At 50.0% G+C, this 15,664-nt stretch overlaps 2 protein-coding genes across 2 annotated transcripts; one reads left to right on the forward strand and one right to left on the reverse strand.

Moving 5' to 3' along the window:
* Positions 1 to 3,582: 3,582 nt before the first annotated feature.
* Positions 3,583 to 6,426, forward strand: EMH_0003970 (uncharacterized protein; the record flags this gene model as incomplete). The annotated part of the gene is made up of 4 exons (XM_013496582.1): positions 3,583 to 3,717; positions 3,995 to 4,193; positions 4,514 to 5,613; positions 5,896 to 6,426. 4 exons carry the CDS (start codon positions 3,583 to 3,585, stop codon positions 6,424 to 6,426), a joined length of 1,965 nt encoding a protein of 654 aa, XP_013352036.1.
* Positions 6,427 to 7,547: 1,121 nt separating this feature from the next.
* On the reverse strand, positions 7,548 to 10,536 carry EMH_0003980 (Mov34/MPN/PAD-1 domain-containing protein, putative; the record flags this gene model as incomplete). Its single annotated transcript, XM_013496583.1, has 7 exons — positions 7,548 to 7,640; positions 7,901 to 8,072; positions 8,327 to 8,403; positions 8,591 to 8,702; positions 8,986 to 9,110; positions 9,697 to 9,735; positions 9,916 to 10,536. 7 exons carry the CDS (start codon positions 10,534 to 10,536, stop codon positions 7,548 to 7,550), a joined length of 1,239 nt encoding a protein of 412 aa, XP_013352037.1.
* Positions 10,537 to 15,664: the final 5,128 nt, after the last annotated feature.

The following is a 15,664-nucleotide window of genomic DNA, read 5'->3' on the forward strand; positions in this document are numbered from 1 at the left end:
TTGCTGCTGATGCAAACAGTGCTCTTGTTGGTAGTCTGAGGAATGCTACTTCTGCTGCTACTTTTGCTGCTGTTGCTGCTGCGCGTGCTGTTGTTGCTGCTGGCAATGGTGAGAGGCGTAGGGGCCAACGAATACATGTTTTATAGTAAGGTAGACACTTTGTTACTGGCTAGCGTCCTTCACACTAACGACAGCGTGCACCCCGAGTGTATGTACACCTCAACTTATGTGTCAAATGAAACATGAATTCACTTGCAGAGCTTCAGAGAAAAACAGAGAAATAAATTGAGGGTAAGTGTTGTTGGGTTTCTTTCCTTCGGCAAGAACTGCGGTGGTTTATGTATCAGTCCTTCAACCTCAACGCCAACAGAATATTTATATTGACATAGATCTCAGTAGTACTCGCCAGTGGGATTCGAACCCGCGCGACAGTTGAGGAGAAACATGCATTGCTCTAGGGGGAAAGCTGCGCTGTACTTTGGCCGCAGCAGCAGCTCGTCTACTCACTCCCCAGCAACAGTACTCTGCTCCTCTCAGCTAGCTACAGGGAGCACGCTTTCGTGTTTCCGCAAAGAAGGCCTAGCGCTTTCTTAGTACAAGCTACGGCGTTATGTGAGCCAGTTGGTCTGCATCAGTTGCTGTACTCTGGGAATTGTTTTCCTGGTGCAATTGGCTCTCTCTTCTATGTAATTATGTGGGTTTGCTAGCGACAGTAAACAACTCTCGTCAGCTAGGGGGGGAGGGGGGCGAGCCTGCCATCCACAGCGTTACGGTGTTCTCTGTAGGATGCTTTGCCTCAGGCTTCCCCCGTTGCATGCAACAACCCTCTAAATATTTGTTAAACATCTACTGGGTCCTCAGTAGACAGCCCGCACACAGATAGAAGTATAATCCAAACATAGGATAGGACAGACCCTACCACCTCATACGGGTGCGGTGATCTGGGTGGTATAGAACGCTTTCAGAACACGGGATCATGAATTGTAGTAAGCAAAGTAGTTTTGCATTTATTTAATTAATATTTTATTGATTCAGACAAAGAGGAAAGGGGTGTGGGCTGCTGCCTCGAAGCTGCAAGACGAGACTGCACGNTTTTATTGATTCAGACAAAGAGGAAAGGGGTGTGGGCTGCTGCCTCGAAGCTGCAAGACGAGACTGCACGCTAACAACGATGAGTGGCTTGTGCAGTTTGCAACGAAACGATCGTCTCGCTTTCTTCATTTTCTTATGAACATAATGCAATAGTTTGGATATATAATAATTAATATTTGTTGATTCTATTTAATTCTCCTTGACGAGCAAATAAAGGAGACGTAATATGCTGAGCAGCCACTGCTACGCTGGTTATGGAAGCTGAACATGGCAGACGGGTGGTGGCTGAGACTTTTCGATTGTGCTTCGCTGTTAGGTGAATGTCTGGCTCATAATGCGATAAATATGCATGCATTCCTTTCAGTTATCTCAGAATTCCTTCATCTTTTCTTAGACTATTGAAGGAGCTTCCAGAAGCAACGAGTCACGGACCTCCCGCCCGTCGTGCGGCGGGGCGACTCCGTGGGAAGCTGCCTTTGCTCCGAGGGGAGCTCTTTGTTATAGCGCTTTTATCTACAAAACAAGAACAAGGTTTCTTGTCTGCAGCTCATAAACCGCCTGGTTTCTCCGTTGGGGGCCCTTTCATACGGCCCCGGCTCACTCACTGCATTAGGAACCCAGAGGAGGTGGTCTTCCTCCCGCGAGACACTGTGGAACTCTGACGTCTTTTCTGCTCCTGCTCTATAAATAGTATACCGCTGTTGCTTTGGTTAGCATCATACAGCAGGAAGGCCCTGAGCCATCATCTTGGACACCAAACAGACCGCCTGAAACCCTTGGTTGGGTTGCAACACTGAACCAGCTTTCGCACCGCCCTTGGTCCTCTTCCGGGATGCCTCCTTGGATTCTCCATTTGTAGGGGGCTTGACGTTTATCTGGCGGGGCAGCTTACTCCTTTCTGCCTGTCCAAGATGAGAGAGTCTTGCGGCGAAAGAGCCGCTGGTGTTGTGCGCAGCAGAACCGCTGTGTCAACAGCTTCAAAAAACGTCGTTAGTTGTCATTCATCAGAATGTATAGCAATGCATGCAGCATACGGAAAGCTGCAAGATTTCAACGGCCTCCCTGACCATACCGGAAGCAGCAGGAATGGCATCAGGGGAGGTTGCGTCGCCGGTGGAGCGTCAGCTGCTGCTGCTGCTGCTGCTGCTGCTGCTGCTGCGTCAAGGCGGCCCCATCCGTCTCAGGGAGCTGCAACAGGAAGAATAACAGCAGCACCATCAGGTGGTAGTTGGGGTTGTCGGCATTTTGTACGCCGCATAACAGGCACTTCCTGTTGTGCGCTCGTGGCGCTAATCCTTGCGTTTTTATTTCTTTTTGAGGGCCCTCTGGCGGTGCTATCTGCACAATCCGTGGCTGAGGTGAGGCAGTTTAACTATGCATTGCGGTCCTGATTTATCTAATAGCCGTGTTCAAGAAATTCAATGCATGAGCAGTGAAAGCGCTGTTCTAGGGGAGCGCTGCATGTGGCAGTTCCTCTGTTCTTGCTGTTTTTTCTCCCCTTTTGTTTGTGTGCCTGAAGTTGTCTAATACACTTTCTTAGCATTTTGCTGCCTTTTCCATCGTTTCGGAGTGTATGAACATGCATTGTTCCTGCCCCGTTTTTATTTTTCTCTTCTCTCTAGCTGCTCTGTCATTCCAACGGTTGTGTCGTTTCTGCCTGTTGACGTGACTTGTTTGTCTCTTCTGGGTGAATTCGTGTGGGAGAAGTTTTCAATGTTTTGCTTTCTGTTTTCTTGTGTGCATGCGTGCATGCATGCAGCGGGTTGGGGGGGAGCACCAATCGGGGCCCTGGTTTGATTTTTCGGATGACTTTTTTTCACAACTACCGACGGGGTCTTTGCCTGACGAGCTCCCCACAAACAACGAAGTGGGAAAGCCTGTGCCTGTGATGAGTAAGGCTTTAATTGCAGTCAATCAAAATGCATGCGAGTTGCACAGTCAGCGTGCAGTATGAACTGCAGCAACAGTATTTATACAGAAATAAGAATGATAGCAAACACATAGGAATGCCAGATAACTGAGGTTCTTTACATGAGTCTTGTGTGACGGAGAGTAGCAGCAGCAGACCAAACGGACCTTCGTCGGGGTCCGTCTGCATATGGGGTATTAATTTGTGTATATATCTGGCGGTCAATGCCACAGCTTCATTTTACCTGTCAGCAGCAGCAGCAGCATCGTAGCTGTCGGCAGCAGCAGCATCATCGTCAGCAGGAGTAGCAGCAACATCCCAGGAACACGAACAGGATGCTTCAGCCTTGATTGAGTTTTCTCTGTGGTCGTGGTAGTTGGTGTGGCAGTAGAAACTATGGTATTGTGTTTGCGTTTGCTGCAGCTGCGCCGCACGAACTGAGTGCGACTCTCGCAATATTATATTCTTCTTACTGCCGACGGCTCAAGACGGATTTGGTTTGGCGTCGTCAGTTTCTGGTTTTGTTTCTGAGTGCATTATATTGGCCCATGTACACCCGAAGCAAACACTGGAAACCTCCTATGACTTCAAACTTCTTTAAAGTTGTACTCGCCAAGTCCGTTGCGCTCAGTGAGCTCGATGATGCAAACCAGAAGATTGCAAGATTCGTCAAAAGGGCGAAGGAATGCGGGTTTCAGGGAATAATTGAAGAGGATGTAAGCACAAACAAATCTTCATTTCGGATCGGGTGATGGGTTAAGACGAGGATGTTTNCTACCAACATTTTTGGAGGCCTGGGGGGCTGCACGGTTCAGTCTGTTCCTGTATTTTATGCTCTCGTATAGCAGATGGAAAGTGTCGTCCTACTTGATAGTATTGCATGCGCCAGGCATTGGGGGTTTACGATTGTTTCTTTCCTTGGAGTAAGTGACTGCAGTTTGGTTTTTGACCGTGGTGCTGTGTACTTGTTGTGACGTATGTATGTTGTCTCAGTTGCCTCGGCTGGTAGAGGTTACAGACTACGAATCTTTCAACGCGTTTGTGAAACAAGAAAAGAAGGCGGATCCTCATCTGGCTGAAATGCTTAAGTTCATTCCAGACCTCAAATGGAGTTTGGATGAGAGCATGACCACCATTGGCTACGTCTACCATCAGGTCTCCGAGCTGCATGTCCTCTACTCCTATTCTAACAGTAAGCCGACGCAACGACGGCTAGCATGCATCTCAGTGCTGCCAGTGGGGCTCTACTTGTCTTCGTCTGGCAGTGCAAGCGCAGCAAGTTGAACTAGCTTGAATAGAAGCTTTTGGAGCGTGGCGTTTTATCGTTTGCATGCACATTTTAATGGATATGTGCGGTTTTCTATGCATATACACGCGTTGTTTGTGCAAGTGCATTCTTGTGGCCCGCCGCTGTGAAGACCAAAAGTGAATGAAGAGGCAGAATGTTACATTTGTGGACGCATCTGGTTTCGACGTAGCGCCTGCTGTTGTTGTGTGGGTTACACTTTGCAGTTTTGTCGGTACCTAACTGGATGAGCATATGGGAGAGAAGCTTTCGACAAGAACAAAGATCAGCGACAACTTCGGTGATGCTTCTTGCACTGACAAATACGCAAGTAACAGACCGGCCGATGGGGGGCATATTGATATTGAAGTTGAGTCGTCTGGTGGTGGAGGATCTGCTGGTGCAGCTGCGCGACAAGAGCGAAGATGACCCTTCTCTGCAAGAGCAGCTAGATAAATTTGAGCAGGCACTGAAAAAGTCTATCCTTGAAAGCGTTCGACAAGTCCTCATCCGCATGGCACTTTTAATTGAATCCAATTGGCTTTGCTCCGAAGAAGTGCTGCAAGCGCAGTTCCCAGATGTACTCGTCACGGCTTACCGCGCCAGAGGCAGCGGAGGCCCCACGGCGGTGGTAGAGAGGGGTGAATTCGGCAGTGAAATTTCGGAATCAGTGGTCACTGCCCTGAATCAGAACCTGAACGCTAATGAGATGTACGTGCAGCTGAGTGTTGCGGATCCAATAACTGCACAGAAATCGGACACAGCCTTCATCTCTGCGTTGAAAGCTGCCAGCATGTTCAAACAGAGACTGGAGGATGACCCTTCGTTGCCGGGCGTGGGCTTGGCAGAGGTGGTGTATTCAACCTTTAATGACCTCCAATATGCTGAGATAGCGGTTGGGGGTAATTCAAGGTACGACCCGGACCTCCATCTGCTGCTCCAGGTGCCGTCAGAGCACTTCAAAGACGCCGCTTCGTTTCATGAATTGTTCATGGGAGCCATTCTTGTCCAACCGCTGACATATGCAACTCCTCGTCACGTACGCATGGATAGGGTGCGGGTGATGGGATATGCAATGAAAGTTGGATCCGCGAAACCTATCCGCATGGGCAAGTTTGGTAGTGGGTTAGCATACAGCGAGCAAGCCCTAATTGATCAGTTGATACAACGGCACGGATTTGTTGTCCACGTTCTTGTCCTTGGCCTTCGTAACGACATCGGGAGGAGAGAAGCCGAGGCGACAGCTGAGGAAATATATAAACGGTTCAAGAGCAGAACTAGAGGCACAATCAACGTCATCTTCTTGGAGCCCGTTAAACCGCCAGAGGTGAGAACCACCCACGGGTGCCGATCGCACTTAGCTGCACACAGGGGTGTAGGCTGCGTGGAATGGGGTTGGCAAATGGCAGTCAGCTTGAAGAGAGCGCAGATGAGGACGTTCTGGTGCTGTGGCTTCCATCTGTTGTGTTATTCTCTGTGCACTTACGTGTTCTGATGTTCTGTGCTGACCTGTGTATGCATGTGTGCGTATTTATTGGTCGTGTATGTAGTGTCATACCCGTAATGTTCTCACCAACGTTTCTGTTGATGCTTTTGCTTGGGTTTGCAGGCAACCGTAGCAGGCGACTACGTCCATCGAGAGGAGGGGTACCCTGGTTGGGTGATAGGCGTTGCCGTTGGCGCGGTGACGTTATTCTTTTTAGGTTTATTGGGATGCTTAGTTCTGCGGAAGCATGTGAGCATGCCTTGGTGGATAGACTGCTTCTGCAGCCCATCGCCCCCTACATTCCAGTCGAAACAGGAGATGACTGGTGGTCATCCTGGGGAGTTCAGCAGGTCCTCATCATTCCGTCCTTCAGTTGAGACAGGCGATAGCCCGTACTTCGAATCTGACGAGGTAAAGCCGACCAAACGTATGGGGAGCACCCCCGTGAGGGGGGCCCCAACAGATGTGAGCCTAGGATGGGATGCGGGGAATCTGTCAACGCTGGAGTTGGCCCGTTCAAAACGAATGGAATCCAAGCGACAAGGGAAGGTACAAACAACGCATCTGAATTCTATCCCAGAGTTCATTGCTGAAGCCAAATTGCCAAGTGGATGGGTTGCTCAGAGTTCTGGCAAGACGTCGCACGATCGATGAACCCGGCCGCGTTGTTTACCCGGGCATCTTTCCACGAACTTGAACGCCTAGGCAGTTCAACGGGATACAAACAACCGGGCGAACAGCAAAATGCATACCAGCTAGGGAAGGGAGATGCAGCAGAGATGCAGGGAACGTCGGCAATGGGTTGGGGGACACTTTCGTGGTGTGGGTGGCCATTCATGTTCAGATTGTTGTTTGTGAACATCATGTTTTTTAACGTCGCTTGAGTCATAATGTCTTTGTGTGCGTCACTCCTCTCAAATGCTCTTGCAGTTAGCGAGTGCGCGCACACTGCAAAAGGCTTGGGGTGCTTGCAGACAGGGGCAGTTATCCACTGCAGTTTTGTGAATGTAGCTGTTCTGAGGATGTTGGTGCTTCTGTCAGTATCGCTGTTTTTCACTCGTTCTGGCTCGTCAGGGATATGCCGATCTGTGCATGCCTGTTCTGGGTAGCTCCTCGGGCTGTGGTCGTGATGAGGACAGTTTTGTTAACGGAGGAAGATGAGTTTCATCGGCATTTTCAGAAGTGCAACCCAGTAGATGGGTGCGTAAACGTGAGTGACCGTATGGTGTCGAGACCCACCGTGGTAAATGGGTGCATGCATAAAGTGATATATGCTGGTTTCTATGGTTTGGCGCCATTTAGAGCCTCCCAATGAACAGCGCTCCGCCAATACAGTCAGTTTAAACCATCCTATTGCAGGTTTGGCTTGAGAAACAAACCCGCATATTTTCTCGGAGGCCGGCGTTACAGTGCCGATCCGCTTTTATTTGTCTTCTTTGTTAATTGAGATAAATCATGACACGTGGCGCATTCGCATTCTGTAGCGTTAGATAGCCGTCTCGGCTTAGTGCAGCTGGACATACATACGCTAAACAGCAAGCCCATAGTTCCAAATGCTTTATTGGCTTTTTGAGAGCATAGTTCACAAATGAAAGTTACAGCGGCATTCGCTTGCTTCATTAGTGATGGGTTAGGGGAGCAGGTGACGAGCTGCAGAGGATGTTTGCCAGTAGCGGGTACGCTGCTCCAGAGAAGCAAAGGCAGAGCCTCACGCCGAGGGAAAAGAGATAAACTGCTGGGTAGAGGCCACTGCGGCTGCACCGCAGTGTGTGTCTTTAGGGCTGTGTTTCCGAACTGAATGCCCCATCTGGTTGCTGAGACGCAAGGACATGCTCACGCCATGTAAGGTTGTCGCTGTAGACGGCACTCTGCACAGGAAGACACAAAACCAAGTTAAAAACATACAAAGGAATCGCTGTGCTGCACGCATCCACACCTCTTGAGTATTCGCTGTTGTCTTGGGGATCCCATTTGGCTGGCGGAAAGGCAGCAACGTTGAGTGCTTGTGTGCACCAGTATACCCGCCAGGGTGTATGCATGTGCAAAGGCACTTGCATATATCTCAGTAACACAAGGGCTGGAGACCCACCAGCGCCGCAACTTCAACCAGCCCTCCAAGCGCTCGCACTGCGATATCTGCAGCTTTCTCTGCAGTGCAGACGAGCTTTTCACACAGACCTTTCCCCCTCGCAGCGCCTAATTCCGATTCCTCCGAATATTCGGCAGTGAAGGTACCGTCACTAAGGTCAGACTGCTCCCTCACCTCTTGGCCGCTGGCGCTTCCCATGGCCAGGGGCTGACTGAACAGTAACGAAGAGCACAAAAAACGACAGTAACATGATAACTATGGATGCTTTCACGATGCCGAGGTGACAGCATACATACACAAATTAAATACTTTATAAGGACTGGTTTGAAATCCCAAGTCATGTGCTCGAACTGCATGTAACCCTTCTTCTGTACGGATGGATGTTGGATGAAGCCAAAACACCCACTCGGTGTTTTGTGTACAGGGTTGTGCACGACCGTGTATGTGATTGCATTCACCCTTTACCTGCGTTCAGCAGCACTGATGGCGTTATTGCAAGACTCAACGACAGCTTCTAACCGGCGGAGCTCCAGAGACCGGTTCTGTATTCAGAAAGGAAAACAGAGAATGCACAGATTGTGCTAACAATGAATTGAAAGCCATATAGCAGAGCCTGCTGTGGCAGATGCTGCTGTTTTGCTGCACTCAGCTTGGTGCCTCTGCATAAGAGAGGAGCTCTCATCAAGCTTCTGCGAGCACTGGCTTCATGTGAGCGAGCAGCTGGCCCACCCGGTGGAGGCTTTGGCCCACAATCAGTTGGGGCCATGAAGCTCTACCCATCCCCTCCAACAGTCTCGCACTGACAGAGTTGGAGCACCAGTGGACACGCAGCTGATAATATCTGCAACAACAGAAATCCGAACTTACAGCAAGAGACACGTATAGGACACAGATGCATCACAAAGGAACGAACCCGCTGGATCTACTACCACAATCCCTAGAACTTATGCAGTATTTTGTGTTCCCTTGCAACGAGTTTAATTTCTATGCTTTGCGGTACATTTCCTTCTACATTCGTGTGGCTGGTGATGAAAAGCGTGTACTGCCATATATCGTTGGACAGTGGAGCAACGTCTGCCTAAAGCAACTGGCAGTCATCGCTGCCTGTGAGGAGGGTTTCTCACTGTTTCCAGTGGGCGCCGAAGTCGTTCACCTTTTCTGCAGGCAACAACTGCGATGAAGCCGCCTCAGCATCTCCCTCATCTTCCCTCTTTGCCTCTCCAGGCATAAAAGTTCTGAACGCCCCCAACTGCAAACAGCAGTATAGAAACATTCGAGAGCTTTCTGTACAAGTAGAATGGAAGGTGCGATGCCGCGCAAGAAGAAATGGAGTCAAAACTGCACTCAACGATGCAATTTCTGTTATTTTTTATTTGTCTCGATTGTGTTTGGTCCTTGCACCTGGGCTTGTGGATGCACTCTCAACCAATAGCAACGCAAACACACAAAACTACAAGAGACGAGAAATGCATACAGGGCGTGCAGCTACAGATACAAGACAGCGTTGTGCAATAAAGAGTAACAATTTGCTTAGAACGCACAAAACACGCATGGAAAGCAGAAGAGAAGCACAGCAGAGCAGACATCGGCGGACGACTGAGAGACAACAACCAACAGCAGCCAGGTGAGCAGCACATAAGAAGTCGCAAGAGCCAAGCGAGCGGGGATATCAAGTATGCGGCACGAAGTTCAGAAACCCGTTAAAGAGAAATAGATGCAGCGGCAACAGAGTAAGTAGGGAGAGGTAGGTCCCTGTCAAAAGGAGAGACAAAAAGCCTCTCCCCCGTAGCCTTTCCGAAATTTGTTTGAAATGTGGAAAAGTGAAAGTTCAGCACCTCGATGGATCTGTTGCTTATCGTTCGGATTGGGTCTACCTGCGCATACACCCGAAAATACAGCTTTCTATCATTTGCATTCTTATGCTTGTAACTCACCGCCAAAGCCACTGCATGTGTGTACTTTCTCTACCCCTTATGCCCTCTTGAGTTGCCTTCCTATAACTGCCCTCTGAAGTTTTAAGCTAAAAAGGGACAGATACGCGTTCTTTGTCTCACAACAATTGCCAGAAAGGGGTCCTGGTGCTGCTGTTGCAGGTGCTGCGTGCGCACGTCAATCCCTGAGAGCCAGCACCCGTAGTTAGGGTGGGAATGGTACCACCCCACTACTTTCTGCTGCATCGGTACTTTCTCTGCTGCTTCTAGATATTGAATCATGAATTCGTTTGCCTCTTCTGCGGCATTCACCCGAGTCTCTGTGCCCTCCACAGGCAACGCGAAGCAGTCTGTCACAACAAAGTAACCCGTTTGAGCATCCTGTTGTCCTTCTATTTCCCCCTCTGCCTCAGAAACAGAAGACACACTTTCGTAATGTATCGAAACGCCGGCTTCACCCCGCGGCCCAGCATCGCAAGCTTCGGGTGTCACTACAGCTTTGCCGAGTAAGAGCCCCATGACTTCTATTCTGCCCCCCCTTTCTGCATGGGCCATCATCTTTGTCAATGCCACATCTGATACCCAGACGTCAGTAAAGGTCACAGGACTCTGAATAGTGCAGCATTGTGGATTGAGACGTAGCCTTTGGTGATGCTGTTGTAGAGAGTGCAGAAGGCGATTGTGTGCCTCTTCGTCGAAGGCATATAAGGCAGTGTCAACAGGAGGAGCAGACATACACTCCATCTTGACTACTCCTCCACTGCAGTCCAAGACGAATTATGTCGCGTTCGTGCGGCGGATTCGNTACACTCCATCTTGACTACTCCTCCACTGCAGTCCAAGACGAATTATGTCGCGTTCGTGCGGCGGATTCGAGGACGGGTTGCAGGTTCAGAAATCCATTACTCGTTGTGAGAAACACGAGCAACCGCCTCATTACATGGGTAGCACATGCTTCTGGTTCCTGTTAAAGGGCCCTAGTGCCCATGCTATGCTGCCAACCACATTCTCAGTCGCGGTGAAGCAAGCAGACAGACACCTGGGCGCCTTCGTAATCGAGCGGAGCAGGCGGAAGAGGAGGAGAGGAGAAAACGCCAAGGATGAGGCAAATAAGACCAAAGTTGTATTTGAAATTCTGCAAAGTTCGGTCTAGACAAGGGAAACGAGTCCCACACGGTTGTCCTTGGGTGCCGTTGCCATCCGGCGACAGGAATCCAGGTGTAAGTAATCAACAAAGAAGTGGAGAACCCCCCAAATGAATTATTTCAAATAGTTATTTCGTGTAGTTTTGAATAAATACCTCAGAAGGGTAGGAGAAAAGAGGGAAACGTGAAGAAACGGAGGGTGTGGCGGCGATGATCGCCAACGACTGAACGAACTCAAGGGAACCTCAGGGAAACTTCGGGGTGAAACCGACCAAGTATAACACCAAGCCAGCAACAAACCAAAATTTTGTTTTGCTTATTCTCTATTTAATGTTCCTCCACTGCGTTTCAAACGCTACCTATGCCCTTACCAATCGACGTGAGATTCATAAGGAATGGCATAGCTGGGCAGAAAGCAGTACAAGCCGGTAGCTCTAACGAAAGAAGCGAAGCCTCTTCTCTTCTTGTGTAAGTGAAACTAACAAAGCCTAGCCATGCGTTGGTGCCAGGTGTAACAAATAGGCAACACTCTGGTGTGCTGCAGTAGAGCCACAGAGCTTCGTGTAACAAATATTTCCAAATAAGTGTTTGAACTACCCGTCTGTCTACAGGGGCCCTGAGTGCACCTGCAGCTGCGCAGGAGCCCTCAGCTGTTTGGTAGATGAGATGGACTTCCCTGAGCTGTAGCACTGTTTCCCGCAGCTCCAGCCAAGCGGCAGCTTGCACGTACACAAGCATACACAAGCGCCCTTGTGATGCATGCAGTAACACCGAATTCAATTGTTAGGGACTTGATCAGCCTCCCGTACCCAATAAGCACATAAGTATGGATGCACCTACCGATCTATGACACATCCTGCTACGGCAACATCCCTCTAGAAGCCGACTAGCCCTCCAAGCGAAGGANCTACCGATCTATGACACATCCTGCTACGGCAACATCCCTCTAGAAGCCGACTAGCCCTCCAAGCGAAGGAAATACGGCTAATGTTGACACGAATTACCTCGTGCGTTCGATGCGAAACCTCGCCTCAGTTTCCCACCTACTCCGCCTTATCGATTGTATGTAACCCTTAGGATTCCACTATGTCATGTTCACTGGCATGACTCCTCACTGGTTACTTCACTACTTATGTGCACTACCATACGTCGGCTGGTTGGTTTGCCAATCCAGTTTGCCTCTCCCTCGAGCGGGAATACTCCTGGCAGAGTAAAACTGCTACAAGGGGATCTCTACTCATGCCTGCACGGCAAACTCTCATGTACTTCGAGCCTCCTCGTGGCTAGCGGTAGACGCCAACGTGACTACACTATATATACTACATACAGGCTGTTTGTTCTCTGTTTAGTCTCCTTCCGGGGCATCTTTTAGAAGCCGGTTCAATTGCAGTCACTCCAAAAGAAACCGCGTTAACGTCGACGACGTCTCAGTGCAGTGGCACTCGCAAGGAGTACCCGCGGCATGCGCGCCAGCGAAAGCCCCGATCGAAGAAGCCCCCCCATCAGCACATGCTCTACACTACCTATAAGGCTTGCAACTATAAGGGCTTTCAGTTGCGGTTGCCTCCCATGTTGCCGCCATGACCATGGATCCGGGCACGTGGGTTGGCCCTGATCCTGCGGTTCTCCCGAGAGCGCACGCGGACGACGCTGGAGTGAAGGGCGCAGGAGACGCAGTACGAGTGCTTGATATACAATTTTGGNAGCGCACGCGGACGACGCTGGAGTGAAGGGCGCAGGAGACGCAGTACGAGTGCTTGATATACAATTTTGGTAGGTTGTAGGCTGAGAAGACACACAGATGACAACACAGTTGAAAGATGGCTGAAGGCGCCCAGCAAAGGGTGAGCCAGGCTGTGTTCCTTCAGTCCCTTGCTAGAAACGCATGCAATCCCGAGAGGCCGATAAACCAGGAAAGCCTTCAGCAAAAGTTTCGTTTGCAGCTAGCAAACCAAGCAACAACGATGAAGACACAATGCTCGTGAGCTGACGGCATGGGAGCTGCTTCCGTCGGGAATGCCAGGGAAAGTTACGGCGCAAGCATAGATCAGGGAAGCTAATATTTGTGCATCTGCTTAAGCATAAACTGCGGGGGCATTACGCAATCGGAGCATTTGAAGCAAATCGCAACAACAGGGCTTGATGCTGCTGTGCCACCGAGACGGACCAGAATGCTGGCTGCGATGAGCCAGAGCTCTAGACCACACTTATTCGGGCTGAAGCATCGAGCATTATTAAATAAAAAAGAAAGGTTGACAGCATAAGAACACTGCCTAGCCCGGTGTGGGGGTTCTGGGTTCTGCTGGTGAACTCGTGGCGTCACGTACTGTGGTATGCGGAGGCCTCCCTAAGATCTCTCAAGGAAGATGCATCGACGATGTTGCGGANCGTCACGTACTGTGGTATGCGGAGGCCTCCCTAAGATCTCTCAAGGAAGATGCATCGACGATGTTGCGGACGTTGAAACGCTTAATGGCCTTGTCCTTTGGGCACGAACGGCCGCAGTTGCTGCAGCGGACGGGGTTGACATGGCCTCTGCCGTGTTTGGCACGGCCGGCGTTTCTGCGCTTTGTTGGCATCCTCTCCGCTGCCCACCCACACAACAATACCGGCACCCCAGAGCAAAAAAATAGAGAAATAAGCTCGGAATCTGCTGACGAGAAGATGTGCCGAAAACCCCAGTTCAAAACCCACAACCAGGCATGCAGGCGGCAATCAAAGGAGGGGTGCGGTCAGCGGCTTCCATGTGGGGAGCAGCAGCCGAGGGCTTTTCAGCCACGCTAACGCATGCAATGCATGTGCTATTATATAAGCTATTGTTCCCCATTATAATTATTGTTTACTCTTTTCGGTTTCTGGAACTTGAATATTTACTCACCAATATGATAAACACGACTAAAGCCGCACGACATCTCCCACCACTGAACCACGCAACGGGCCTCCCTGTAGTTTTCGCTATAATCAATACGGGTTGAGTGCATGATTACTAGATTAAATGGGATTCGAAGCCATTAAACGTTTACAAACGTGTAAAATGTAAAGGCCTAGCTAAAGTTTAGTCGCAAGAAATCAATGCGGGGGAAGCACATATAAAGCGCGGATCTCCAGCGCACGTATCATATAGTCTGTGCGAAGCTGTTATATGTATCTCAGTTTGAAATTAGACGGGATACGGAGGGCCAAGTGTGTGTTCAACAATTGTCTACAGTCGTTTGCTTTCTAAATTTGCTGAAATACTTTGACCCGATAGCAACTTGCGATTGTCCTCGAATAAGCTCCATTACTCTAGTTACACATTCGAGAGCCATATGGTTCATCAGCGCAGGTGGGAACAACGAGCCTCGCCTCAACAGCAACACGGCCCTGTGTATAATAGTGGTTAACGGGAAGAATCGAAAAAAAACCTGAAACATTTCCTCATAAGGTTGATCGAAAACTTAGCCGCTCTCTCGTCCCTCACAGTGGCGATTGATCAGGTTCTACACTACGGTCTGTAAGTGAGTAAAGCTTCGCAGGTTCGCAGCTTTGAGGTGCGTGTAGTATTTGCATCTCTTTCGGCTGGAAGTAACCACCCAAGATAAGTAATGCGGAGGGCGCGAGTGAGTTCCTTGGTAAGTTTGATTTGTGGTTTCGTCTTCAAAGTGCACCGGAGGCGCTACACTTGGGAGCAATGAAAGAGTGCACCTGCCCGCACTTCCAAGGACTATACCTGTTTCACCCTGGGGTACCTTCTCCGCAGCCCAGCCTGTTGCCGGCTGCCTTTCTCTACGTTCTGCGACAGGAGAAGGGAGCTGAGTGTGTAATAGCAATTTTAGAAAATATCGATGTCTTTTTCTTTCGATTTCCTTCTATTAATCACTGCTGCGAACACATCCATCTTGCTGTGGCATTGGGGCTCTTTCCTCGCACCTGCCCTGCCCTGCTGCAACTCGCGCTGCAAGGCAACCCCAAATGCATACCACTTTTCTGTATGCGCTAACACTCTCGACCAAGAAATTCTGTGCGCATGCTTGGCTCTCAGTAGCTAGCCTGCCCGCAATTGGAAAAGCATAGAGCAACTTCACGCCGACAATCCTCTAGTTAGTGAACTCGTCAGACAATACGATACAACTACGGCTTACCAGGCTCGGACTAGAGATAGGCTACTTCGCCAATGTAATGGCGGTCATCGGTATTAGCAAGTGTGCGTCATGAGCTGCAGTACTGTCAAAGGGCTTGCGAGACAAGTCCCCGAAATGCAGCTGGTTTTCCCCCAAGTCTCAAGGCGCTCTGGGCACAGTGATAGAAGGGCCTGAGGCTGGCCCAGGTTCGCAGAAGCGTGCCGTGAGCTGCAACACTCCTCGTTGCAACAATTGCTGTAAGCCAGCTCTATGTGGGAGCGGACCGAAGCCTTCCTGTGTTGCGACAACTAGCACCCTTTACAGCTCTTAAGGGCTTGTTTGGCCATCAGACGCACCTCTGAGAGCAAATAAAAATGCATGCATCAAGTTCAGACAGCCTTGCTACAGCTAGACCCTACGGGCTCAGCGGCTGGGCATTTGAGCTGGGAACCTCCGTTATAACGCTTGTCCTCTGGTCTTAATAAAGGAAAGGAGAGAGCTGCAATGTAGGTAAGGACTTGGAGAGTTTCCCCCAAAGCAGCTGACCTCGTTCCCCTGTCCTCAGGCCTCCTCGGCGTTGAGCTCAGGGCCTGGATGTTGCGGGGGCGAGGCAGCCTTAGATGCGGT

This window comes from Eimeria mitis, genomic scaffold (assembly GCF_000499745.2).
Source record: "Eimeria mitis Houghton genomic scaffold, Emh_scaff218, whole genome shotgun sequence".
NCBI classification, from domain to species: Eukaryota; Apicomplexa; class Conoidasida; order Eucoccidiorida; family Eimeriidae; genus Eimeria; species Eimeria mitis.